The sequence below is a fragment of the Leopardus geoffroyi genome, chromosome A2 (assembly GCF_018350155.1).
Source record: "Leopardus geoffroyi isolate Oge1 chromosome A2, O.geoffroyi_Oge1_pat1.0, whole genome shotgun sequence".
NCBI classification, from domain to species: Eukaryota; Metazoa; Chordata; class Mammalia; order Carnivora; family Felidae; genus Leopardus; species Leopardus geoffroyi.
Genome location: NC_059331.1, coordinates 59,431,828 through 59,459,561, shown reverse-complemented (window position 1 = coordinate 59,459,561; position 27,734 = coordinate 59,431,828). Strand labels below are relative to the sequence as shown.

General features: G+C 48.6%; 1 protein-coding gene across 2 annotated transcripts; it reads left to right on the top strand.

Annotated features, from left to right (window-relative positions):
• Positions 1-3: 3 nt before the first annotated feature.
• On the top strand, positions 4-26,567 carry CHST13 (carbohydrate sulfotransferase 13). Of its 2 annotated transcripts, none has more exons than XM_045494043.1 (3): positions 4-173; positions 19,770-19,849; positions 25,046-26,567. In XM_045494043.1, the coding sequence occupies exons 1-3, from the start codon at positions 77-79 to the stop codon at positions 25,889-25,891; spliced, it is 1,023 nt and encodes a 340-aa protein (XP_045349999.1). In that variant the 5' UTR covers positions 4-76; the 3' UTR covers positions 25,892-26,567. The 2 variants fall into 2 exon arrangements, with proteins under 2 accessions (XP_045349999.1, XP_045350001.1); XM_045494045.1 differs by lacking the exon at positions 4-173 and adding an exon at positions 4,568-4,716.
• Positions 26,568-27,734: the final 1,167 nt, after the last annotated feature.

The window sequence follows — 27,734 nt, the reverse complement described above, 5'->3', positions numbered from 1 at the left end:
CCGGGCGTTGCCGCCCCCGCCGGACCAGGGGGACCGCAGCCCCGCGCGCCCCGCAGCCCCGCGCGCCCCGCACAGCATGGGGAGGCGCTGCTGGCGGCGGCGCGCTCTGGCGGCCGCGTGTTTGGGTGCCGCGCTCTTACTTCTGGGCGCCGCGCCCCGCGCCCTGCGCCCGGGTGAGTGCCCACCGGGCCCCTCCACTGGGGGCACCTGCTGTCCCCTCCCGCGCTGGGGGGTAGGGGTGGGTGGGCCCAGGGAGGCTCTAGGCGTCCCCGCCCAAGCCCCTGCTCCCTGAAAGGGTCTTGCAGCCCTTGGGAGTTGGTCTCCCAACGCTCGCGAGGGGTGATCGTTCGGGACTCGCAGCCCGGGGCCCCAGGTCCGTTGTGGGTGGCAGAGGGCATCGGGCCCACCCAGGAAGGCAGCCTCGTTTACGTCGCCGGCACCCCTTGGCGCCCGGAGGCCCCTTGACCGAAGCTGTGCAGCGTGGGTTGGGGAAGCCTGACGCTGCCCGGTCCTTCAGGTGGTCCCCCTCGGTCGCAGGCGCTGCTGCCTGGAGCGCCCCGCTCCGCCCCGAAGTTCACACCCAGGAGGACCTGGGGCTCCTTTGCACGCACTGCACGGTCTGGTTGGGGAAACTGAGGCAGCCAGTCAGAACCCTGCAGCGCGTGGTAGCTGCCCTGGGCCAGGCTTGTGCGTAGTCTTAACTCACTTCATCTCCTCCCCATTTCACAAAGGGGGAAACTAAGGCAGAGAGATTGAGGGGCAGGTGTGGGTGACTTGCCTGCTGGCTAGCCGCCTGCCTGGGGCTTGAGATGCCCAGTCAGCAGCCTGTTCCCACCTCGGGCTCTGTTTGCCTTTCCCTGGTGTGAGTGTGTTAGGGGGCTTTGGGGCCTCAGGGGGTAGGTCTCCACTGGGCTCTGTGACAATCCTTGGAGTGTCACCTTTGGAGCCTCACGGACAGGGTCTCAGGGAGTAAGTGACCACGCCCTAGGGTGGATAGGGACTGTGGGCAGTGAGGGTGGCCCAAGAGATTGAATTGAGGAGTCTGTGTTTTGGGGGGCACTCACCCACCTGGCTGGGTCTAGGTTAGTGGATAAGGGTCATTCCACAGTCTTACCTGCTGGATGACCTTCCCCCCCCCCCCCCCCCCAGGTCCTCAGTACTCCCATCTTTCAAATGGAGTGCTCAGGTTCTTCCTTATGGGTCTTTCAGGGAAGTGAAATTAAATGAGATCGTGGAAGAAACTCAGTCCTGAGTCTCTTCATCATGCCGGCTGTCATGATTTAGGGGTGACACTGTGCTCCCTTCATCTTGGGGGGCGGGGCTTCCTTCTCCTGCTTTCCCTCCAACCTCCATGACTGCCTCTGGGCTGGAGGCCAGGGTTTGGTTGGGGTCCAGGTGAGCAGGGCTTAGGGAGGACTCCCTAGTGTGTTCACCAGAGTTCTACCCAGTCACCCTGCCAATCACACTGTTCCCTGCATGCCTGGACCCAGCCTCCCAGACCTGGACACCTCTCCAAGCTCACGGGTGGGAGCTGTGGTCAGTCTTGTCAGTCTTTCCATCACCACCCCGTTCCATGAGCAGGTGGGCTATCTGGGAGTAGTGCTCCTGGTTCAGGGTGCTCCTGATTCATGGCAGGTGCTCCTACTCCTATGTCTTAGCAGAGCAGAGTGTCCCCTAGCAGTGTGGGCTGTGGTCCTAGGGTCTGTGGCCATGACAGTCTTTGTCTACCCAGTCATTCATAGACAAATGTTTACTCAGGACCTGGACTCCCAGGGCTCAGCCACTGGCGTGGGGTGTGAGAGAGACAGAACGCTAGAGCATTTGGGCCCTGGTGTGTGGGGTGTGTGTCTGGGGGTATCTATAGAGGAGTAGGCACGTTGGGGTAGGCACATTTATGTCTCTGTGTCTCCCCTGCCTGGACACTTCTCTCCTGCCGCCTCCTCTACCCAGGTTTGAGAGAGAAGAAATGAGCCCAGGTACTGGTTACCTTCTGCGTTTTCTTCCTTTTGACTCTCTTCCGCAAAATCTGAGAGAGCAGGAGCTAGAGAGGGTGACGCGTGGTCCCTCTCCTAGTTTTTGCCCATGCTGTGTCCCCGCCTGAGATTCTCTGCTGCATGAATACCCTTGGCCACGACCTTCTCACCCACCACGCTGGCCTCACCCTACCCAGTCTGACAGATCCTACTTGACCTCTGCTTCCACTGCCCATAGACTGGGATGGGCCTCTTCTCCGGGCTCCCATAGTGCAGCCCCGCCTGCCTCCCAGAGGCCCTCTTGCTCCTGCTAGGTGCTCAGACCTTTCCCCATAGTCTGTCTTCACTCATCATAGCTTTGAGGGTGACCCTGGACAAAAGAGGGCTAATCAGACCAACCTATCCAACCTACTCTGCTGGCTCTTTTTCCTCCTGAGCCATGAGCTAAAGCCCCTGACCTCAGAAGCCAGTGAGGAGGGTGTGCTAATGTTGGATCTGCAGGCACCTGGCAGAGCCGGAGAGGAGACAGCTGAGTGGAAAGGCCTTCTCCTGCCAACCGTCCAGCTAGAGGCAGATCCTGCTGTCTGGGGACTCTGAAAGTGGCCTCATAGGGCCTCCAGCAGCTCTGAGGTTGTTCCCGAAGCTGTGCTCTGAGTTGGAAGGGGGTGAAGGGTGTGGTGGGCCTCTGGGCTAAGAAGAGGGCTCCAGAGCACAGGAGGAACTTTAGCATCTTCCTCCAGGCACGCACACAGGTCTGGCACTGTCCCCTCCTTCTCCAGAGCAGTTGGGCAGGGGACACCTAAAGGACTGCCGCTAGAGGCCTGGGGCCCCTAATGTGCATTTACTAGTGGGGAAGTCTGGAGTAGCCCACTTCCCCACTGGATGGCATCCCTGAGCCCCCAGGACGCCATCAGTGCTGACCTAGTGCTCAAGGTCCTGGGGACGAGGAAGATGCTGGGGCAAGGTGGGACAGTTGCCCAGGATACTGCTGCCCTCGACACCCCAGCCTCACCCCAGGGTCCCAGTGGCGCTTCCACTGTCACCCCTCGTCCCCTTCTGCCTTTTGCTTCCTCTGTGTCCAAACCTGGGCTTGAAGACTGTTCTTTTGTGCAACCCCGTTGACCATGGATTTGCTGGGCACGTGCTCATGCGAGGTGCCTTTCTAGGGCTGGGAACAAAACTTACTAATATACCTGCCCTTGTAGACCTTACGTTTTTAATATTAAAAATCCAGGGGCGCCTGGGTGGCTCAGTCGGTTAACCATCTGACTTCAGCTCAGGTCACGATCTCACGTTTGTGGGTTCAAGCCCCGTGTCAGGCTCTGTGCTGATAGCTCGGAGCCTGGAGCCTGCTTCACGTTCTGTGTCTCCCTCTGTCTCTGTGCCTCCCCCACTCACACTCTTTCTCAAAAATACATAAAACATTAAAAAAAAATTTTAAACATCCAAATTGCTGGTCTGCATCTTCTGCCCCCAGAGACACACTGAGGGAGAGTCTCAATTTAAATCCCCCACCTGCTGCTTCCCAGGGGCCTCATTGGGCAGTGCCGGATTCCACCCTCACCTCCCTCCCTCCTCAGTCCTTTCCTAGGTTTGCAGGGTTGAGCATCTTTCCTGGAGTTGGAAGTCTCTGTCCACTTTCAGGGGACCTGGGGTTGGGGGCAGGGAAGGGAGAGTGTGGAAGAAGGTTGGATGGAGGGGGGATTATTCCCAGGGGAGGCCATCTGTCCCTTCCAGGCTGGATTGCTGTCTTCCTTTCCCCCAGGCCACCTCCCTTCTCCTGGGGTCCAATGCTTCCTGTCTGAGATCTGGGATGATGTGTGCTAACAGAGATCTTCTCCCCCACTGTCCTTCTTGGAGGGTTTCCAGGTGGGGAAGGGCCCAGGGCTTCTCTCCCTTTCCCTCTCTGTCCCCTTCCTTCTCTGGCACCACAGCACCTGGGGACTCAGGCCACAGAGACAACTGTTCAGACAGAGCGCAGGGGTCTATGATGGTCGGGGCACCTCTCAGGCAGCGTAGTGGCCCTGGAGGCAGCCATTGCTTTTAATGAAAAGCCAGTATTTTGGTCCTATGCAGAATAAATGCAGAAATGCCCGATGACTCCTGGGGAGCCAGGGTGCCAGGGTTGAGGTGGGTCTATGACATGGGCCTGGCCTTGGATCTGAACAGGGCCTCTCAGCGCAGAAGCCAGGGACCTTCGCAGGGGCAGCTAGAGCCAGGAGCAGACAGCTTGCCCCCTGGATGCCCTGTGTCCACTGCCTCCCACTGAGCCCCCTGCAGGACCCCGTCCCATAGGCTCTCCCTCATCGTCCTTGCACAGTGGGGTCCCAGTGCCCAACTCTGCATGCTCTGACTCCTTCCCCAGTCCTGGCCCTGGGCCCTCACAGGTCACAGTGTCTCAGTGAGGACATCTCAACTCAGACCCACTTAAGCCAGATGAGGCTGCCTTCAGGCATGGGTGGATCCAGGGGTGGAACCCTTGTCTCCAGCTCTAGGTTTGGCTTTTCTCTGCAATGGCTTCACTTTTAGCTGCCTCAGTCCAAAAGAAGGGCTCTTGACTGATTTCTAGGCAGAGTCCCAAGGATGTGTCTCATTGGCCTGAATTGGATCCCGTGGTGTCCACCTCTGAGGGACAGTTGCTGTGGCAGAAAGGGATGGAATGCTCCGATTGGCTAGGCCTGGTCACCTGCCTATCCCAGCAGCTACTGGAGGAGGGAGCCTATCAGAACTACGTGGACGGAGTGTAAGCAGGTTTGCTTCCGGAGGGACGCCCAGCAGGCTAGCAAAAGGAGTGGGAGTGGCTGCTGGCAGCCAAATCGATAGATGCTCCCACACTGCGGTCCATTCTCAGGTACTGTCAGTGTTCCCAGGGCTCAGAGGCACCATCCGGGCCTCCAGAAAGTACCATGAGAAAAGGTTAACTGGCAAGATGGATGGCTCACTAGAGTACGGATTGGTAATTGCATTTTGCAGAGAAGGAGACTAAGATCAGGAGAAGGAAAGTGACTTGCTCACCCAACTAGGAAGTGTGAGGGCCAGGATTTAATCCTAGTCTAAAGCCCTAACCCTTATGCTTTCTACTCTATAGGCTGAGGTATTTGGGTTGGGCTTTGCAGGCTGCATAGGACTTCCCCAGGTGGGAAAATGAGGAAAGGGAATTTGGGGCAGAGGGAATGGCACAGACAAAAGAATGGAGGAGTGAAAAGGCCTGGTGTGCTAAGGGATGTGCTGTGGGCAGAGCTCAGGGTTCATGAGATGAGGTGGTAGGGTGGAAGCCAGAAGTATACTCTAAGTTGGGGCCCGGTCATGGGTGGCCTTGAATGGCAGGCTAAGAGTTGGGGGCACTCTCCTTATGGCCATGAGGGGCTATCAGTCTTTAAATAAATTATTCATTGGCACTAGGTGAGTTACAGGGGTAACAAGAAAACAAGACAGTCCCTTTTTACAGAGTCAACTTTCTGGAAAGGCAGCCAGACATCAACCCATACACAAACCCCATTGTTTCAGCGGTAATAAATGCCACGCATAAATTAAAAGGAGAGACCTGGGAAAGGTCCTGACGTGGAGTGCTGCTCTTTGGAGAGACCCTCTTTCTAGAGGGGACATCCGAGTTGAAATCTGAACAAGAAGCGTTACTCTAAAGAATAGGGGTTCCTGGAGGAGCATCCCAGCCAGAAAGAACAGTTAGTGCAAAGGCTCTGAGGTGGGAACGCCCCTCATGTGTTCACTGATTGGCAGAAAGACCAGTGTGGCTGGAGCTGGGGGGGGTGGGGGGGGTGGGGAGAGGTGGACCAGGAGGGTTCTGGGAAGAAGCAGGAATTTGTTGTTAGCCAGTGGGAAGCCATGAAGGTTTTAAGATCACCAAGGTGGAGGGAAGAGAAATAGACTCCTATTTCTGAGTCTCCTGAGTGAGGAGATTTCTGTGACTGTCCTGGACGGAGGAGGCAAGGGGGCGGGGGGGGGGGGGGATAGGGGCAGTTCTTAACCATCCTGGAGGCAGAGGTGATGAGAATATACCCAAAAATGAGCTGGCCAGATGAGGGGTTCCATTCCAGGTGGAGTTCAGCAAATAGAGTTTGAGTTTTAAGTACAAGTGGAGAGATCTCTAGTTCTCTTCAGGGAAAAAAAAAAAAAAAAAGTGGGATTGTTTTTTATTTGTGAAGGGCTTGTCAACGTGTTCCTCCCTGAGCCTGATTGCCAGAGGGAATGTCCCTGACCCTGGGGCATGCAGGTCACCCTGGAAGTCCCAGGTCACCTGGGGGACGGAATGGGCTGGGGTAACCTGCCCTCCACCCTCCCCCAGCAAGGTCCCCGGGGGCCTGTCAGCGCTGTTTGGGCCTGGCTGCCCCTGCCTGTCTGATCTTGCAACACTGTGCCCAGCTAGAACTTATTAACCAGAAACCATGTGTCGTAATCTTCACTCACTGGACTGGGAATCACCAAATGGTGTTTCTCTCCCAAATGGTGAAGTTTCAAATGGCCCACAGAATGCCTTGCGCCCCCCACCCCCGCACCCTGCCCAGCTGCAAGGGGCAGCCAAAGCCTTTCCTTAGGGGTGGGTGTGCCAGGGACCATCTCACCGGTTTCTGCCTTCAGTTTCCCTGTGTGGCAGTTCACCCACCTGCCTCCAGTTCTGGTGAGCTTGGGCGGGGCTGTGTGCTGGGCAGGATGGGTGCCCAAGAGATGTGCCCTCAGAGGCATACGTGCACTATGGCCTGGGGTCAAGTCCTTTTTCTGGCCTTTGCTTGCTGTGAGGCCTCAGGCCTGTTTCTTTCCCTCTCTGAGCCTCAGTTTCCCCATCTGTCAAATGCAGATAAGAATGGTTTCTACCTGATACCAGTGTCAATGTGTGCCGAGCTCAGTGCCAGGCGCTGGCTGACCCTAGGGCTGTGCCCCAGCTGCTTCTTCCCTGGTTCCCGTGACCCTGCCCAAACCCTGCCTCCTTTGCCGACTGCCATGCCCTCCTGGGGGCTTCCTGCCTTCATGCAGTGGGCACCGCAGGGTATTGGGCTGTCTTTGCACCTACCTACTGGATCAGGACTGTGGTCTGCTCTTGAGGCCAGGGCTGCATGGTTTTCAGGGCCAGGATCCCTTTGGGCATGGGTGCTGGGCTCTCCCAGACTGTGGTCAGCTCACACCGCATCGCTTCCTCCCTTTCAACCCCAGCTGGTTTGCTTTGAGCAATTTCAAAACTCCAGCTGTTTTACTGCTGTGATCTGTTTCTCCTTCTCCCAGCCTCTGTCCCTGTCATTGTGTGTAGCTCTGTCTCTTTCTCTGTGTCTTTGGCACCCCCTTGTCCCTCCCACCTCCCTTCCACCACCCTCCCCCGCCTCCCCATACAATCTTCTGCTATTTTTGTCTCCTTTTTCAAAGCAGAACCCCATGGTGGTTTTGCCTGTGACTGCCCCGGGCTGGCCCAGGCCCCTCCCTGGCTGTGAGACTGGGCCTGCTGCCTGGCTCTCCCTGGCTTGTCTGTTCCGTGGTGCCCTTGGCAGGGAGCCTGGGACCTGAAGCCTAGTGGAGGGGCTGCACATTGGAGGGCACAGGCCAAAAGAGGCTTGGGGAAACCAGAGTGGAGGTTGGGGGATGCCTCACTGTGGCCCTGTTTGGGCCACCCTGCCCTCAGAGCCAAGCCCCCAGCTTTCCAGAGTTGGGGGCCGGATCGAGGGATCTTCAAGGCAATCCCCTTCTGGCCCTCCTAGTCCTATCCGTCCTCCTCCCTGGCCAGCCTGCCCATCCCACTGGACTATAAGTTCTTCTGATCTGTGTGGTGGGAAGAGGTGGGGCTGGGCGGAGGTGGCCCAGCCCTGTAATCACTGGCCACAGCTACTCTATAAATAGGACCTCACTCTGGTGCCTGCTCCCTGTGACCCTCCACCCACTGGCCCCTGAGGTCTGGTATAGGATGCACTTTCCTGCAGGCTGTGGCCTGAGCAGGAAATGAGAGGCCCCATGCAAGGGTTGGTGTTTTTGAAGGCTGGGTGCCTCCAAGTTGTGGGGCCTTGGGGTAGAAATGGACCTAGGTTTGCTTCACAGTCCCTGGGGGTACCTCCTACCCACTCCCTGCCCCCCCCCCCCCCCGCCGCCGTGGGTACCAGCCCTTCCTCAAACCCAGCTGTGGCCCTCAGAGGAGCTCATCACTGGGGGACCTCGGGCTACAGGTAACACATCTGCAGAATGGTGAGAAGGGTCCCCTGCCTCCCCGGGTTGTGAGTGGTGCTGTGCTAATGTGACATAGCATCTCCTGGTGGCTGCTGCTATACTTCGGCCAACCTGCTAGCCCCAAGCCTGGGGCCTCCCTGCACAGCCAACATGGCTGCCCCCTGGTCAGCTCATTTTCTGATGACAGTGGTGTTCCTGGGACACATCCAGCTGCTGGGAGACAGAAGTTCCAGTCCTAGCCATTGGTGAATCACAGGACACAATTAGGCCCTCCCCTCACCTTGGCTACAGAAGAGCCCAGACCTTGTTCCAAGGACACTGGAGTGGGGAAGGAGCCTGAGGCTGCCAGAGGCCCTGGACAGTGGGCTTCTGGTGCACACAGAAGGTTCTGGAGGCCAAGGCAAGGTCAGTCTGTCATTTATGCATTCATTCAGCCAGCCTCCACCAGGCTTTGCTGTAGTACAGGGGTTCTCCAGGTGTGCTCCTGGGCCAGCAGCATCAGCATGACCTGGGGGGCTGTTACACATGTGGATTCCTGGGTCCCCCTCCAGACCGCCCGGACTAGAACAAGTGTTTTCTGTGTTTTCGTTGGCCCCCACGCATGCTAAAGTTTGACAACCACTACTCATGGTCAGTTTGCCAACAGATAATCAAATTTTCAGTTAATCAAATTTTCCAAGTTTATTTGTTCGTCAAAAACATGTCTTAAATCTTTTCAGTGAATGTGTTCTTCTTGGCAGCATTTTTTAGATTCTTCATTTTATTGAAAGCCAAGGATCATGGAAACGTCCGTTCTTCTTATGGATGTATTCTTTTCTCTTATGACCCTGAATTCTTGAAGGTATTCTTGTTATGAACATGCAATGTTCTTGTGAGTTCAAGAATATCTTATGATAGCCATCCAATATATTTACATTTGTAAGCTAGATTTGCATAAAATGGTCTTGCATATATCCTTTTTGGTGATCAGTAATTTTATTTTCATTGAGCTTTAATTCTCACTCCATAAAATCACTTTTTCAAAGGACACAGTGGTTTCTTAGCGTATTTAACAGTTGTGCGGTATGTCCATTCTATAATTCCAGAATATTAGCAGTAGCAGTGACTCCCCTCTTTCCCAGTGATTTCCCCCACCACCCCCAACCCCTAGCACCCACTCATCTATGTGCCAAGTTGAAGCCAGCGTCAGTACTCTTTCCTTTGTATGGATGAATAATATTCTTTTGTATGGATGGACCACAGTGTTCATTCATTCATCAGTTAATGGAACCTGAGGTTTTGGTTATTAAAAATAATGCCATGGGAACATTTGTGTGTAAGTTTTTGTGTGAACGTTGTTTTCAGTTCTCCTGGGCATGTACCTAGGAGTGGAATTGCTAGGTCATAGGGTAATTCAAGGCTTAACGCTTAACTTGCTTTCGCTCACCTTTTGTTATTGTGGTAAAATACACATGACATAAATTTTACTGTCTTAATAGTTTGTAGGTGTAGCGTTCAGTGATATCAATGCATTCATAGTGTCGTGTGACCATCATTCCAGACCTCTTTTCATCTTGTAACACTGAAAGTCTGTACCTATTAAATACTCCACATTCTCCCCTCCGCCACCCCGGCAACCATCATCTGCTTTTTGCTCGATGGTTTTTACTACTCTAGGTACTAAGTGGAATCCTTCATGATTTGTCCTTTTGTGACTGGCTTCTTTCACTCAGCATAATCTCCCCAGGGCTCATCCAAGTTGTAGCCTGTGTCAGAGTTTCCTTTCTTTTCAAGGCTGAATAATATTCGTTGTGTGAATACACCCCATTTTGATTATCCGTTCATCTCTTGATGGACACTTGGGTTGCTTCCATGTTTTAGCTTTTGTGAATAATGCTGCTAAAAACATGGGTGTGCAAATACCTCTTAGACACCCTGCTTTTTCAACTCTTTTGAGTATGTACACAGAAGTGGAATTGCTGTGTTCTGTTAATTCCATTTTTGATTTTTTGTGGAGCCTCCATGCTGTTTTCATAGCAGCTGCCCCATGTTACATCCCCACCAACAGTGCACAGGGTTCTAATTTCTCCACATTGACAACACTTATTTTTTTTTTCTCTCTCTTTGATAGTAGCCATAATAATGGGTGTGAAGTGGTATATCATTATTGTTTTGATTTGCATTTCCCTAATGATGAGTGATGTTGAGCATCTGTTCATGTGCTCATTGGTCACTTGTACATCTTCTTTGGAGAAATGTCTATTCAAGTCCTTTGCCCATTATTGAGTTGAATTTTTTGTTGTTCAATTTTAGGAGTTCTCTATATATCCCCTATCAGATACATAATTTACAAAAGTTTTCTCCCATTCTGTGTTGTCTCCCATAATGCACAGAATTTAAAAATTTTCAAGTCCAATTTATCTATTTTTTCTTTTGTTACCTGTGCCTTTGGTTATATCCAAGAAACCACTGCCAAATCCAAGGCCATGAAGCTTTTGTCTTATGTTTTCTTCTAAGAGTATTATTGTTTAGGTCTTACATTTAGGCCTTTAATCTATTTTGAGTTAAATTTTCTATATGATGTGAGGTAAGGGTCCAGCTTCATTCTTTTTCATGTGAACATCCAGTTTTCCCAATGCCATTTGTTGAAAGGAGTGTCCTTTCCCCCACTGAATGGTCTTGGCACCCTTATCAAACAGCATTTGACCATATATGTAAGTTTATTTCTGGACACATCTCTTCTTTCTCTTCTCTTCTCTTCTCTTCTCTTCTCTTCTCTTCTCTTCTCTTCTCTCTCTTCTCTTCTCTTCTCCGCTTCGCTTCTCTTCTCTTCTTTATATGTCTGTCCTTCCACCAGCACCCACTGTTTTGTTACTATAGCTTTGTAGTTAGTTTTGAAATGAGGAAGTGTGAATCTTCCAGTTTTGGTCTTTTTCAAGATATTTTTTTTTGATATTTGGGGTCCTATTGAATTTTGGGATGGGTTTTTCTATTTGTGCAAAAAACGTCATTGGAATTTTGACAGGGACTGCATTGAATCTACAGATTTGGGGCAGTACTGACATTTTAACAATACTAAGTTTTCCAATCCATGAACATGGGATGTGTTTCCATTACTTTGTGTCTTCTTTAATTTATTGCAGCAGTGTTATGTAATTTTCATTGTACAAGTCTTTTACCTCCTTGGCTAAGTTAATTCCTAAGTATTTTCTTCTTTTTTAGACTATTACAAATGGAATTTTTTTGTACTTTCCTTTTCATATTTTTTATTGTGTATAGAAATGCAATGACTTTTGTGTGTTGACTTTGTATCCTGCTACTTTGGTGAACTCATTTATCAGTTCTAGCAGTTTTTGTGTGTGGAATCTTTAGGGTTTTCTGCATATAAGATCATATCATCTGCAAACAGAAACAATTTTATTACTTCCTTCCAGTTTGGATGTCTTTTATTTCTTTTTCTTGTCTAATTGCTCTGACTAGAACTTCCAACATTGTGTTGAATGGAAGTGGCAAAAATGGGCATCCTTGCTTTGTTCCTGATTAGAGGAAAAGCTTTTAGTCATTTACTATTGAGTCTGATGTTTGCCATGGGTTTTTCATATATGGTTTATATTGTGCTGTGGTACTTTCCTTCTGTTCTTTGTTTTTGTTTTTTTGCATGTTTTCTTTTTTATCATGAAAGTATGCTGAATTGTGTCAAATGGTTTTTCTGCATCAATTGAGATGATTGTGTGGGGTTTTTTTTTCCCTCCTTCACTCTCTTAATATGGTGTAGTACAGTGATTGATGTTTATATGTTGAACTATCCTTGCATTCTGGGACTAAGGCTCACTTTGTGATGATATATAATCTTTTAATATGCTGTTTAATTTGTATTTCTAGTATTTTGTGGAGGATTTTTGCATCAATGTTAATAAGAGATACTGATCTGTAGTTTTCATTTCTTGTAGTGGCTTTGTCTGGCTCCCTTCCCCCCTCCCCCCCCCCCCCCCAGAGTTATTAGTGGCCATACAAATTGAATTAGGAAGTGTTCCCTCCTCTATAATTTTTGCAAAATTTTGAGAAGGATTTGCATTAGTTCTTCTATAAATGTTTGATAAACTTCACCAGTGAAGCCATCAGGTCCATGGCTTTTATTTGTCAGGAAAATTTTTATTACTGTTTCAGTCTCCTTACTAGTTATAGATGTATTCAGATTTTCTACTACTTCATGAATTCATCTTCGTACATTTTGTACTTAGTACGTTTTAGAAATTTGTCTATTTCATCTAGGTTATCCAATTGTTTTGGCATACAATTGTTCATAGTAGTCTCTTATAGTTCTTTTTACTTCTGCAGGGTCAGTAGTAATGTCCCACTTTCATTTATGATTTTAGTAAGCTGAATTTTGTTTTTCTTGGTCCATCTAGCTAAAGGGTAGTCAATTTGTGAATCTTTCCAAAGAACCAAATTTTGGTTTTATTGACTTTTTCTATTTTTCTATTCTCTATTTCATTTGTCTCTGCTCTAATCTTTATTATTTCCTTCTTTCTGCCAGCTTTGGGTTTATTTTTTCTTCTTTTTATAGTTCCTTAAGTTACGAACTTAGTTTGCTGATTTGAGATATTTCTTGTTTGTTTGCTTGTTTATTCATTCATTCATTCATTCATTCATTTGTTAATTTATTTTTAATTTATTTTAGAGAGAGAGGAAGGGCAGTGGGGGAGAGAGGATTTTAAGCAGGCTTCATGCTTAGTGTGAGCCTAAAGTGGGGCTTGGTCCCACAACCCTGGCATCATGACCTGAGCTGAAATCAAGAATTGGACCCTCAAACGACTGAGCCATCCAGACACCCCTCTTTTTTTTTGATGTAAGAATTTATAGCTCTAAATTTCCCCTAAGCAATTTCACTGCATCCCATAAGTTTATGTTGTTTTCATTTTTGTTTGTTTCCAAGTATTTTCTTTTTTTTTTTTAAAGTTTATTCATTTTTGAGAAACAGAGAGAGACAGAACATGAGCGGGGGAGGGGCAGAGAGAGAGGGAGATACAGAATCTGAAGCAGGCTCCAAGGCTCTGAGCTGTCAGCACAGAGCCCACTGTGGGGCTCGAACCCATGAACTGTAAGATCATGACCTGAGCCAAAGTTGGACGCTTAACTGACTGAGCCACCCAGGTGCCCTTGACTCCAAGTATTTTCTAATTTCCCTTGTGATTTCTTCTTTGATCCACTGGTTGTTTAGAAGTGTGTTCTTTGATTACTACAGATTTGTGAATTTTCCAGTTTTCCTTCTGTTATTGATTTCTGACTTCATCCTGCTGTGGTCAGAGAATATACTCTGTATGATATAATGTCTTTTATTTTTTTTAACTTTTTTTTTAACATTTATTCATTTTTGAGAGATGGAAAGATAGAGCATGAGTGGGGGAGGGGCAGAGAGAAAGGGAGACACAGAACCCGAAGCAGGCTCCAGGCTCTGAGCTGTCAGCACAGAGCCCGATGCAGGGCTCAAACTCATGGACCGTGAGATCATGACCTGAGCTGAAGTTGGACACCCAACTGGCTGAGCCACCCAGGCGCCCCTTTTAAGACCTATCTTGACTTATTTTGTGGCCCAACATATAGACTATCCTGGAAAACATTCCACATGTGTTAGAGAAGAATGTGTGTGCTATTGTTGTTGGATAGAGTGTTTTGTATATGTCTATTAGATCTAATTGGTTTATTGTGATGTGTAAGTCCTTTGTTTCCCTCCTCATCTTCTATCTCATTGCTTAATTCATTACTGACTGGTATACTGAAATCTCCAACTATTATTGTAGAGCTGTCTATTTCTCCTTCCTATTCTGCCAATTCTTGTTTCATTTACTCTGATAGCCTGCCATTAGGTAAGTAAATGCTTATAATTGTTCTAGCTTCTTGCTGTATTAAAACTTTTATTCATATATAAAGTACTTGTCTCATAAATTTCTTTGATTCAGAGTCTATTTTGTCTGATATTAATATAGCCACCTTTGCTCTATTTTGGTTACTATTTGCTTGGAGTTTTTTTCCATCCAGTTTGTATCACTGGATCTCAAATGAGTCTCTTGTAGAACACAGATAGAGTTGGGTCAGGTATTTTTATCCATTCTGCCCATGTCTGTATTTTGGTGAGTTTAATCCATTGACATTTAAAGTAATTACTGATAAGGAGGAACATCTGTCATTTTGCTATTTGTCCTCTCTATGCCTTATAGTTTTTTTTTTTTTTTTTTTTATCCCTCATTTCCTGTATTACTGTCTCCTTTTGTGTTTAGTCAGTTTATCTTTTTGTAAATTCCTTTCTCACTTCCTTTGTGGCTACCATGGGGATTACATTTAATCCTAAAATTATATGTTGTATTTTGGATTTATACAACTTTAACCTTGCTCAGTACAGAAATTTTGCTCTTTTACAGCTCTGTCCCCATCCCTTTCAGTTGTTATTATATAATTACATCTTTATACACTATATGCCCACACACATAAACTAGTAATTCTTTTAAATGCATTATTCTCTTAAATTACATAGAAAACAAAAATTTGGAGTTAATAATACTGGCTTTTAGACTGATAAATTGTTTTTCTTTTTTTTGCTTTAGATATAGTCTCTTTTAAATCATATAGAAAACAAAAAGTACAGTTACAAACTATTGTTACAATAATATTATCTTTTATAATTGCCTGTGTATCTACCATTATTGATATTTACTTCTCCATACAACTTCGAGCTACTGTCTAGTTTCCTTTCATTTCATCTTGCAGGACTCCCCTGAGCATTTCTGGCGGGACAGATCACGAACTCCCTCAGCTTTTGTATATCTGTGAATGTCTTAAGCTCTCCCTCACTTTTGAAGGAGAGTTTTTCCAGATATAGGTTTGTTGATTGACAGTGCTTTTTTTTTTCCTTTGAGCACTTTGAATATATCATCTCATTGTCTTCTGGCCTCCAAACTTTCTGATGAGAAATCTACTCATAATCTTATTGAGGCTCCTTTGTATGAGTGATGAGTTGTCTCTCTCTTGCTGCTTTCAAGATTCTCTGTCTTTTGAAAGTTTGATTTGCAAGTCTCTTTGAATTCATCTTACTTGGAGTTCGTTATGATTCTTGGATGTTTATATTCTTGTCTTTCATGAAATTTGAGAAGTTTTCAGCCATTATGTCTTCAGATATTCTTTCTGTCACTGTCTTTCTCTTCGCCTTCTGGGACTCCCACAGGAGTATGTTGATTTTGATGTTGTCCCACAGGTCCCTTAGGTTCTGTTTATTCTTCTTTAATCTTTTTTCTTTCTGTTCCTTATACTCAGTAATTTCCATTGTCCTGTCTTCAAGTTCACTGATTTTTTCTGCCTACTTAAAATCTGTCTTTTAATACCGCCAGTGAATTTTTCATTTCAGTTATTGTACATTTTAGCTCTAGAATTTCTTCTTAGTTTCTTTTAACATCTTTACTGATATTCCAGTTTTTTTCATGATCATTTTCTTGATTTTCTGCACATCTTCCTTTAGTTCTTTAAGCATCTTCAAGACAGTTGTCTTATAGTCTTTGTCTCATATATCTGCCATCAGATTTTTTTCAGGGTGTTTCTGTTGATTTATTTTCTTCATCTGAATGGACCATACTTTCCTCTTTCTTTGTATGACTTCTAATTTTTGTGTTGTTGTCGAACACTGGACATTTGAATCTAATAATGTAGTAACTGTGGGAATCAGATTCTCTTACTCAGTGATTGCTATTTTTAGCTTGTTTTTGTTTTTCTGATTGTTGTAGGCTGTCTGTGCTGAGGTTCAGCCCACGTTATAAATTTAAGGTCTTCTTAGGTCTTTTTCTGAGCCTCTCCCTGGGCATTCACAGTCAGTTTCCAATTTTCCCCATTTTTGCCGTTGCTTTGAATGTTTTAGTGTTTAATACCTGACTCCCCAAAAGGGGAAAAGAGAAAAATGGAAGGTGGAGAAAAGGGAACCAGCATTTTAAGTCCCTCGGAAGTCACTTTATGTGGAGGGAGAGGGACTTGCAACAATGTGGGGAAGCACACCTGATCAAAGCATGGATCTCTGATATTTGGAGAATGGCATCCTTTTTGCCCACCCCGCTTCCTGCATGCTGTATGTAAGCTACTCCAGGAACATATGCACAGCTGTCTGCCATGTGGCTGTCTGCCATGTGCTAAGAGCTGTAATCGGGGAATACTGCCACCTTAATGACATTAAATCTCCCAATCCACAAACATGGGATATTTTTCCATTCATTCAGGTCTTCAGTTTCTTCCAGTGATGTCTTAGTTTTCAGCGATGAGTTCTGCACTTATTTTGTTAAATTTAATCCTTAATATTTTTCTTTTTATGCTATTGTAAATGGAGATGTTTTTGTAATTTCAATTTTGGGTTATTCATTGCTAGTATTTAGAAATACAATTTACTATTTATATTGGTCTTTTATTCTACAATCTTGCTGAACTAATTTATTAGCTCGAGTAGTTTGTGGATTACACAAATACACACACACACATTCTCTATATATTCGTGTTATCTATGAATACACATAATTTTACTTTTTCCTGTCCAATCTGGATGCCTTTTTTCTTTCTTTTTCTTGCCCAATACCCTGACTAGAACTTCTAGTACATTGTTGAATAGAAATAGTGAAGGTGGGCATCCTTTGTTTTGTTCCTGATCTTACAGGTAAAGCATCCAATTTTCACTATTAAATATGTTAGCTATGGCTTCTAGATGGCTTTTATCTGCTTGAAGAGGTTCCCTTCAATTTCTAGTTTATTTAGTGTTTTTATTATGAAAGGGTATTGGATATTGTGCGACACCTTTTCTGCTTGTACTGATGATGATTGTGTGGGGTTTTTTCTTTATTCTATTAATATGGTGTATTACCGTGATTGATTTTTTTTTTTTTTTATGTTGTACCACCTTTGCACTCCTGAGATAAGCCTTACTTGGTCATATATAAACCTTTCTTTATGTTGATGGATTCAGTTTGATGTGTTGTTTTGTTTTGTTTTGTTTGTGAGGATTTTGCATCTATGTTCATAAGAGATATTGCTCTGTAGCTTTCTTGTGATGTCTCTGTCTGGTTTTGGTATCGGGGTAATACTGGGCTCATATATGAGTTGGGAGGTATTTTCCCTCCCCCATTCTGTTTTGTTTTTTGGGAGTTTTTTTGAGGGGCATAAAGAGTTTAGAAGATACTGGTGTTAATTCTTCTTTAAATATTTGATAAGATTCAGGAGTGAGTTATCTGATTCTGGGCTTCTCTTTGTGGGAATTTCTTTCCATTACTATTTCAATGTATTGTTATATGTCATCGAGATTTTCTGTTTCTTTTGAGTGAGGAATTTGCATCTTTTTAGGACTCTTTCCATTTCATGTAGGTTATCTAATTTGCTTTTGTATAATCGTTCATACCTTTCTCATTTATGTAAGATTCAGTACTAATAGCTTTTCTTTCATTCCTGTTTTTACTAATTTGAGACTTCATTCTTTCCCCCACTCCCAGAGATGCCTTTATTTAAAAAAAAAAACAGCATTTAACCATGTGCACATGTGCTAGGGTCACTGTGATGGTACCAGCCTTTCATTTTTATTTATTTTTATTTTTATTATATTTATTTACTTTTTAAATTTATTTTTAATTTTAAAAAAAAAATTTTTTTTTTCAACGTTTATTTATTTTTGGGACAGAGAGAGACAGAGAATGAACGGGGGAGGGGCAGAGAGAGAGGGAGACACAGAATCGGAAACAGGCTCCAGGCTCTGAGCCATCAGCCCAGAGCCTGATGCGGGGCTCGAACTCACGGACTGCGAGATCGTGACCTGGCTGAAGTCGGATGCTTAACCGACTGCGCCACCCAGGTGCCCCTATTTTTATTTTTTTTAATGTTTATTTTACTTTTGAGAGAGAGAGAGAGAGAGAGAGACAGAGTGTGAGTGGGGGAGGGGCAGAGAGCAAAGGAGATGTAGAATCGGAAGCAGGCTCCAGGCTCTGAGCTGTCAGCACAGAGCCCAACTTGAGGCTCTGTGGATTCACGGTCGAATCCACAGACCGTGAGATCATGACCTGAGCCGAAATCAGACGCTTAACTGACTGACCCACCCAGTGCTCATTTTTTAATTTATATCCAAGTTAGTTAGCCTATAGTGCAACAATGATTTCAGGAGTAGATTCCATTGATTCATCCCCTATGTATAACACCCAGTGCTCATCTCAACAAGTGTCTTCCTTAATGCCCCTTACCCATTTAGCCCATCCCCCCTCCCACAACCCCTCCAGCAACCCTTAGTTTGTTCTCCGTAATTAAGAGTCTCTTATGTTATGTCCCCTCCCTGCTTTTATATCATTTTTGCTTCCCTTCCCTTATGTTCATCTGTTTTGTATCTTAAAGTCCTCATATGAGTGAAGTCCTATGATATTTGTCTTTCTCTGACTGGCTAATTTCACTTAGCATAATACCCTATAGTTTCATCCACGTAGTTGCAAATGGCAAGATTTCATTCTTTTTGATTGCCGAGTAATACTCCATCGTGTGTGTGTGTGTGTGTGTGTGAGTGTGTGTGTATTTTCTTCATTCATCTGTCGATGGACATACTTTGGCTATTGTCGATAGCACTGCTATAGACATTGGGGTGCATGTGCCCCTTTGAAACAGCACACCTGTATCTCTTGGATAAATACCTAGTCGTGCAATTGCTGGGTTGTGGGGTAGTTTATTAATTTTTTGAGGAAACTCCATACTGTTTTCCAGAATGGCTGCCCCAGAGACGTCATTCTTTTCTTCTTGGTCAGTCTAGCTAAAGTTTTGCCGATTTTGGTGATCTTTTTTGAAGACTGCATATACTTTATTCATTTATTAACAAGTATAATCATATTTAATCATATTTAAGAAAAATATGATCAAGAAGCATAAGATCGTAAACCTATGCTTACCTATGTCAACTATATACTAAGAATATATTCATATTAATTGAATATGTAGGAAGATATTCCTTAAGACACATTTAAAGTAAAAGAATAAATTTAGTAAGCAGGGTTTGTGGTAGTTTTAAGATTGAAGAGTGCAGTACTGAGACAGATAGACAGTATCCCTGCCCACTGTCTTCCAGTCTGGGAAACCGTGAAACCCGCATTTACCAGGAAGTGGCATACACACTGGCCAGGGAAGTTCAGGCTCCTGTAGGAGCCCATGGCGGTCATGTGACCTGGCAGGCTGTCATGGGAGAAGCTGAGTTTGGCTGTGCCACCTCCCCTGCTACCCAGCCCTTTCTGGCTGCCTGGACAGCAGCTAGCTTGGTGATTCCCTTCGGGCTCCATGGTCATGGGGCTGGTGGGGGTGGGGCATGAGATGAAGGCAGATGGAGACAGTGGGTGGTCAGGCCTTCACCAGAGGGCTGGATAACACCTTTCCTCTCATCCCTGCCTGCCTGGCATCCTCCAACTCTGAAGGGCAGGACATGGGGCAGGAGTGATACCAAGTACTCTTCCCTGGTGGGTCAGGGGACCTATCAGTGCCCCACACTCCACCAAGCCCCCTGGAGGCAGGTGAGACATAAGAGGGAAACTGATTCCCAGAGGTAAATCAGATGTGTCCAAGCCTCCCGAGAGCCACAGCCAGTCCATTTGATGCCTCTTTCCTTGTGCCCCACAGCATTTGAAAACAGCCTGGGCTCTGGCTGGCTCAGTGGGAAGAGGAGGAGTCCCCTGCAGATGCTGTATGACGTGGACCAGGTAGGTGGACAGACACCCACCCAGTGATGCCTCCCTCTACCTCCAGCCCCAGGAACCTGAAAGCCCACGTGTAGACCTGCTGTCATGGGACTGGAGCCCGCAGGAGGGCATGATGAAGCTTCCTCGGTAGTCAAGGCTCTGTGCAGAGAGGAGAATGCCTGTGACAAGGGCAAATCTTGGGGCAAGCTGGGAGATCCGCCCACCCACCCTCCACCATTGACCCAACAACAGACTGAGGCCACACTGTGCCAGACACTCTTTTCTGCATTGTGGGTATAAAAGACTGAAGCAGACCCTTAGGAGGTCTAGTGGGGAGACGGTAATTAAGTGAACCCCCAGATTTTAGTACCCGCTGTGGTAGGGAAACAGGCAGTAGCCCCTGCCCTCGCAGTGTTCTCAGGCACATGGACCGGGAGGCTTGCTGGCCCGTGCACTCCACTTCTGCTCTGGGCCTGCCGGGAGCACCCACAAACCCCAGCCCCCCTCCCCGCCATGGTTATACCCCACTGAGAGCCACAGGCCCCTGGCTCACACACACCCCAGCACGTACAAGGAGAGGCACCCATTCAGACAGCATGTGTGGACCACCTACTGTGTGCAGTCTGTGCTCGGGATACTGCTGATCCAGCGGCAAGCAGGTCAGCTGGGTCCCTGACCTGGTGCAGATGACATTCCCATGGGGGGGAAGACATCATCCCATTGCCACCTGCATTAACCTGTGACTCGTTTGCATCAGGGCAGCCCTAGGTGCAATAAGAGATCGACCAGGAGGGTTCTTGTTTAGATTGGGGGCTGTGGGGGGGAGGGGAGCCTCTCTGAGAAAAGGACATCGGAGATGAGAACTGCTGAAAAAATGTTGAGAAACAAACAGTAGGGGGCCGAGTGCCTAGAGGTGAGGGGGCAACGGAAGAGGGGGTGTGAGGTGAGCCAGGAGTAGGCAGCAGCTTGGTGGTGCCTGGCAGGTGGGGCAAGGGTAAGAGGGAGCCATAGAGGGTTTTAAGCTGGGGAGAATGATCAGACAGGTTGGGTAGGTAGCTGTTCACTGAATCCCTAAGTGCTGAGCCAAAGGGGCCTGTGGAGCTTATCTGACCTTGGGTTGCAGGTGTAGAGGCCTTGGTTCAGAGAGGGTGACTGGCTTGCTCTGGACCACACAGCAAGCTGAGGGCAGGCCAAGCTCTCTGTAGGATCCTGGGCCCCGCTAGTTCCACAGGCCCCTGAGGGTCAGATGGAGTTGGCTCAGCCCCCTAATGGCCTGAGGTCGCACTGACTGTTGGGTGTAAGGCCCTGGGAGCTTAGCACCTTGCAGCTGAGAAATAAAAGTAATAAAAATAATCCGGCCAGTGAGTGCTAACTGTGTACCAGACACTTCAGTTCTGTGAACATATTTAGTCCTCATGGCAACCCTACAAGGTAGGGCTGTAGGGCTGTTGTTTTCCCTGTTTAAAGATGAGGAAACTGAGGCAAAGGGAGGCCAAGGACACAGAGAAGGTGACAGAGCTCATAAGGACTAGAGCCACGCTAAGGATCCAGGCAGCTGAGTCTAATCAGGCCAGGATTGAGAGTTGTAGCTGCAGGATTTGGTCCTGGACCAGCAGGCGTAGTGGCAGCTTCTGAGTCCTAAGTGGCCTGAGTTGAGAGTTCCAGCTTCCGTACTCGAGAGCTGTAGGCAACTCATTTCTTCTGAGCCTCAGTTTTCTCACTTGTATGGAGATAACATTGCCTGTCTTGGTATTTACGGAGCTCCAAGCGACAGAAAAGCTGACTTTAAGCCATTAGGACAGTCGGTGTTTATTCCCAAGATGCTCAGAGACCAGCCAGCCCTCTGGAACAGCATCAACATGTTGCGCATCATCGTCTGGATGTTGATATCTGTTTCACGTCTTGTTGTCTCCTGACTGCAATCTGACTGCCAGGGCTCCGGACCTCTCCTTCTAGGACAGTAGCCCCGAGCAGAAAGAGAGGGGGGCAGGCAAAGGTTTTTTTCTTCAAGAGCCCTCTCTTTTTGTGCTGAAGTCTTTCCTGGGACTCATCTAGCAGACTTTCCTGTAATCTCCTTGGTCAAATCCAAGCTACGTGTGCACCGCTGGCCCCAGAGCTTTCTTGAAGTTGTGTGAGGTTGCTGTGACTGGTTCTTCCCCAAGGCTAGGCACACAACCTACCACAATTGAGGTCTGCTGGCAGGGAAGGTGGCCCAACAGGTGGGGGGGGGGGGGTGGCCAGTATTCCGTGCCATAGGAAATATGTTGGGTTGTCTGGAAGCTGAAAGCAGACCTTGGCTGTGGGGCACCTGGATGCAGCCTCTCCTGGCACTCGTGTGCAGCCAGGCTTCTGAGGGCAACCCTGTGAGTCTGCCTTAGAGGGTAGGGGATCCTCCCAGGCCCCCCACAGCCGTGGCTGAACTTCGCAGCCACCCTTCAGTGCGATTTTGAAAAGGTGACATAAGCACATGATAGGGCATTCAACCTCCCAAAAAGTACATACAGTGAAGAGTACCTCTCCTTCCCACCCTGTTCCTGCTGACCCCTGGAGGTGACCAGTTAGTTTCCTGTGTGTCCTCCCAGGCACGTTCTGGGTATGTGTGTAGTGTCCAGTGCTCAGGTCACTTTGCCAAAATCACACCTGCAGGGCATATATGTCCTTTCTCTCTGCTTTATGTTTTAATTGTGAAAAATTCAAACATATACAGAAGTACAAAGTACATTAAACCCCCATGTTCCCATCACCCAGTTTGAACAGTCATCAACTCTTATCCAGTCCTATTTCATCCAGACCCTTCTCCCCTCCATTCCTACCTGGGATTATTTGGAAGCAAATCACAGCCTTGTTTATTCTGTGACAATGTCAATATATATCTAAAAGAGAGGCTCCCCACAACCTATCCTTTTCTGAAACATTTATTTCCTTCCCCAACCCTTTTTAAACCCAAAGTGTGGGGTGTTGACTCTTGTTCTGTATTTCAGCTTCTTCACTTAAAGTATCGTGGATTTATTATTTTTTTTAATGTTTATTTTTGAGAGAGAGACAGAGACAAAGTGCAAGCGGGGGAGGTGCAAAGAGAGGGAGACACAGATACAGATACAGTGTAGAGTATCTGTAGGCTCCAGGCTCTGAGCTGTTGGCACAGAGCCCGATGTAGGGCTCGAACTCATGGACCATGAGATCATGACCTGAGCTGAAGTCGGACACTCAACTGACTGAGCCACCCAGGTGCCCCAGTATCTTGGATTTCTGCAGGATGCTTTTAAAGGCACCAGAAGCACAACTGAGCATATACGCACGCGTGCGCGCGCGCACGCACACACACACACACACACACACGCTTCCCTGCCCCCTCCCCCCAGTGTCAGATACTCTCATGAAGGCACGGGGTACAGTGTGCCCCCATTTCAGAGGCTTCTTTGTCCTCTTGCAATGGAAGCACTCAGAAGGCTTTTTTCTTAACTGAGATATAACTCAAATACCACAAAACTCACTTTTAAAGTGTACAATTCAATGGGTTTTAGTGTATTTACAAGGCTGCATAGCTGTTGCCACTCTAATTGCAGAATGCTTTCGTGACTCCAGAAAAGAAACCCAGCACCAGTTAGCAGTCACTCCCCCTTGTCCCCTCCCACCCGCCCCTGACAACTAGCAATATGCTTTCTGTCTCTGTGGATCTATTCTGGACATTTCTTATAAATGGAATCTATCCGACAACATATGGCCTTTTGTGCCTGGCTTCCTTCACTTAACATGGGTAATCTTTTCAAGTTTCATCCATGTTTTAGGGTGTATCAGAATTTCCTTTGGGGGCACCTGGGTGGCTCAGTCTGTTGAGCACCCGACTCTTCATTTTGGCTCAGGTCGTGATCTCATGGTTTGTGAGTTTGAGCCCCATGTACTATCAGCATGGAGACTGCTTGGGATTCTCTCTCTCCCTCTCTCTCTACCTCTGGCCCATGCTCGCTCTCACTGTCTCTCTCTCTCAAAATAAACACTGAAAAAAAGAATTTCCTTTCTTTTATTGGCTGAATAATATTCTATTGTATGGATATGCTACATACTATTTATCCATTCTTTGTTGATGGACATTTGAGTTGTTTCCACCTTTTTGCTATTATGAATAACATTGCTGTCAACATTATTTACAAGTTTTGGTGTGACATATGTTTCTAGTTATCTTGGTATATACCTAGATGTGGAGGGCTGGATCATATGTTTATTTATTATTTTTTGAGAAGCTGCCAAGCTTTCCACAACAGCTATATCATTTTACACCCTCAGCAGCAATGAATGAAGGTTCCATTTTCCCACAACATCAACAATGTTTGTTGTTGTCTTTTTTTTATTATGTCTTGAAGGTTTTTAAGACAATTCTGAGGAATTAAAAACACTCTCCTAGAAACTCCTGAACCAGGAAGAGGACGGGTGGGAGGGGGGTTGGAGGGTTAGTCTTGGAAGTAGAGAACCTGTTTAGTGCAGAAGGGACTTGAGGAAAGGAGAAGGGATGGGTGGGAGGTGGTGGCTTGGGTCTTAGCATGGCTGAGGCAGGCTAGGAGGGGCTGGCCTGGGTGTCCTAATACTACTAATTAATAGAGTCTTAAAGTGCACAGAAGACTTTCTGGCACACAGTGGGTGCTAGATAAATGCTCGATGTTAATATCTCACAGAGGAGAGACAGGCTTCAGAGAGGGCAAGCTTCCTGCCCAGGCACTGAGGTTAGAGATGGTTGGTGGTAATAAAAAGAAATCAAGACCCGCAGGAACATACAGAAGTAGCTAATTTTATCACTGAACAAAAAATATCTCGGTAGCCTGCAAGTGGCTGCATTTTTCAACTCTTTATATGGATTTAAAGTATACGGTTTGTATACACTATCCTTTCAGTAAAAAGGGAGCCGATATTCAATCTGCGCCCACCCTTACCACTCTGATGACATAACTTCTTTATCAGGCTTACTCTGATGTGGTCATACTCATTCTGAGGCCTTCCTCGGTCCTGAGCGCCCAACACTTGTTTGTCACATCCTTCCACGTGCCTCAGCGAGGTTGGAGCCATTTTCCCCCAAGTTCAGGTCCAGGACAGATCCCTGGGTCCCAAATCAGAGAGCAATCAGTGGCAGTTGCTGGGGTTTCAGTCCCCCATTCCTTCGCCGCGGCCGGGTGGGCGCGGGGCCCGCAGCGCTGATCCGTCCGTCCTCCCACCTGTCGCCCGCAGGGCCCGCGCTCGGCCATGGCCGAGGTGCACCGGCAGCGGCGCGACCTGCTGCGGCGCGCCTGCAGCCGCCACACACGGCGGCAGCGCCTGCTGGGGCCCGAGGACCTGCGGCACGTGCTGGTGGACGACGCGCACGGCCTGCTCTACTGCTACGTGCCCAAGGTGGCCTGCACCAACTGGAAGCGCGTGCTGCTGGCGCTGAGCGGCCGCGCCCGCGGCGACCCGCGCGCCATCCCCGCGCACGAGGCGCACGCGCCGGGCCGCCTGCCCTCGCTGGCTGACTTCAGCCCGGCTGAGATCAACCGGCGCCTGCGCGCCTACCTGGCCTTCCTCTTCGTGCGCGAGCCCTTCGAGCGCCTGGCGTCAGCCTACCGCAACAAGCTGGCGCGGCCCTACAGCGCCGCCTTCCAGCGGCGCTACGGCACGCGCATCGTGCGGCGCCTGCGGCCGCGCGCGCACCCGGACGCGCTGGCCCGCGGCCACGACGTGCGCTTCGCCGAGTTCCTGGCCTACCTGCTGGACCCGCGCACGCGCCGCGAGGAGCCCTTCAACGAGCACTGGGAGCGCGCGCACGCGCTCTGCCACCCGTGCCGCCTGCGCTACGACGTGGTGGGCAAGTTCGAGACGCTGGCGGAGGACGCGGCCTTCGTGCTCGACCTGGTGGGCGCGCCGGACCTGCGCTTCCCCGCGCCACCGCCCCGGGCCAAGGCTGCCGCCGCGCGCGACCTCGCCGAGCGCCTCTTCCGGGACATCAGCCCCTTTTACCAGCGGCGTCTCTACGACCTCTACAGGATGGATTTCCTGCTCTTCAACTACTCTGCTCCCTCCTACCTGCGGCTGCACTAGGCCGCGGAGTCCCGGCGGCGGAGCCTGGCATGTGGATGCCCCGGGGTCTCGGGTGGACTGGAGAGTATGCATTTCTGGTGGTCCCCACCCCCACCGTCCCCTGCACCTCCATGCTGGTGCCACCCGCCCGGGACTCCACTCTAAGCACCACTGCCCCCGCGATTCCCTGCTTGGCCAGCACACCTAGCCAGGTTTAGGTGCAGTCCACCTTGTGTGACTGCCTGTCACTTGACGCTTGTTTCCTCTGACTGCTCCAGCTGAACGGCCTTTCTCCAGACCCCTGGATGGGAGAGCATTGAATAACTAGTCTGTTTTCGTTTGAGGCCATTTTGGGGGGTCGGCTTTGCCCCCAAACCTGTCTGTGGTGCAACAGAGCAGAAATGATGGTTCGGTGTGACCTCTTCACCTCACCTGCTTTGGTGGTCACATCCCTGTCCCTCGTTGGGCTCAGGCTAGAGCCATCCGTGACAGTGGGCATGGCTCTGGAGCCCATCCTGAGTTGCCTTCCACTCTGCCTGTCACAGAGCAGCACTGTGGCCCCACCTTTGACCTCAGTCTGGCCAGATCCCAAGTCTTCCGTGTGTGCTCACAGAGCTCAGAATGGTGCCCGGTTTTATAGGACCTTGGTGAGCTGGGGAGCTCATGTTTTTGAAATAAACGTTTTGTTATTTTCTGACGTTTGGAGTTTCTCTGCTTCACTTTGCCATTTGCTCCGCTGCATGGGGTTTGTCCGATCTTGGGGATCTCAACAAACCTCTGAGCCTCAGTTTTCCTTTGCTGCTAAATGGCACAAAAATGCCAGGTGGTCAGGAAGATCAGGCGAGAGAGAGACGGAGAGCCTGGGTTACCTTCACAGCAGCGCACCGGTGTGAAGGGCTATATGGGCAGAGGGGTAAGGAGTCTGTGCACTGTGAATGGGGCGTGCTAAATTCTGCCTGGAGGGGCAACTGGGAGAACTTGGGGGGGAAGTCTAACCTTTCGATCTGCTTAGGCTGAATATCAAAGCTGAAACCAGCTCAGTGTGTATGTGTGTGTGTGTGTGTGTGTGTGTGTATTTGCAGCGTGTGTCAGGGTGGATACCCTTCTGGCTTTGGGAAGACAGCCAGTTGTGGGAGTGCTCCCTTAGGAAGGACTGAAAGTCCCCTTAGTGACTGGTTGAATATATGGTGTCCTTTTTCAGTTTCCTTGGATGATAAAGTAAAATGCCAGTACTTTGGGAAGAACAGGGCAGGGTACGCTTGAGGTTTGAGAAACAGACATCAGAACACAGCTGAGGTAGGACAGCTTGGCAGGGATGAGGCCAAACTTCTCTGGTGGTGCCCCCACACCCTGCAGTGAGGGCCTGTGAGCCTGGTCACAGGGCCAGGCTGGCAGGGACCGGCAACTCAGTCACATTCACGCCTCGGGCTTTGTTGATGTTGTTCCCTGTGTCTGCAGTGGAGGCTCTTCCCTCCAGGCCAGTCCTAGGGTTCCCTCTTCTCAGGAGCCTGCTGAGGCCTTCACGGCCACTGTGTCCTGGGCCCTGCCAGTGGGGCTCAGTGGCAGCCAGCCCTGTGAACTTGGGGAGGGGCCGCCTCTGGGCTCCCTGTGAAGTCTCACCCCACTCACTGGAGGGCTGTGGAAAGCCCAGGACCCTGAACCGTTACCAGGGGGAGGGGGGAGGGGCCGGGCCTGTGACATGCCCGGAGGCCCTGTGTCCTTGTTCCTGGCCCCCTGTTGCCCACGTGCTCCCCCGTACGCTATACCCACACCGTGTCCCACACCACATCCTGGTCAGCTGTCCCACACCCACTTCGATGGCACACACCTTTGTTCCGAGCTTCCTCGGTGCCCACACAGCCTG

What these genes read in the sequence shown, in the direction of transcription:
- CHST13 (XM_045494043.1), top strand. Translation starts at nt 77, where the DNA reads ATGGGGAGGCGCTGCTGGCGGCGGCGCGCTCTGGCGGCCGCGTGTTTG. An exon ending in GCCCCGCGCCCTGCGCCCGG is followed by an intron (nt 174 to 19,769) that starts GTGAGTGCCCAC and finishes TGTGCCCCACAG; the next exon opens with CATTTGAAAACAGCCTGGGC. An exon ending in TGCTGTATGACGTGGACCAG is followed by an intron (nt 19,850 to 25,045) that starts GTAGGTGGACAG and finishes TGTCGCCCGCAG; the next exon opens with GGCCCGCGCTCGGCCATGGC.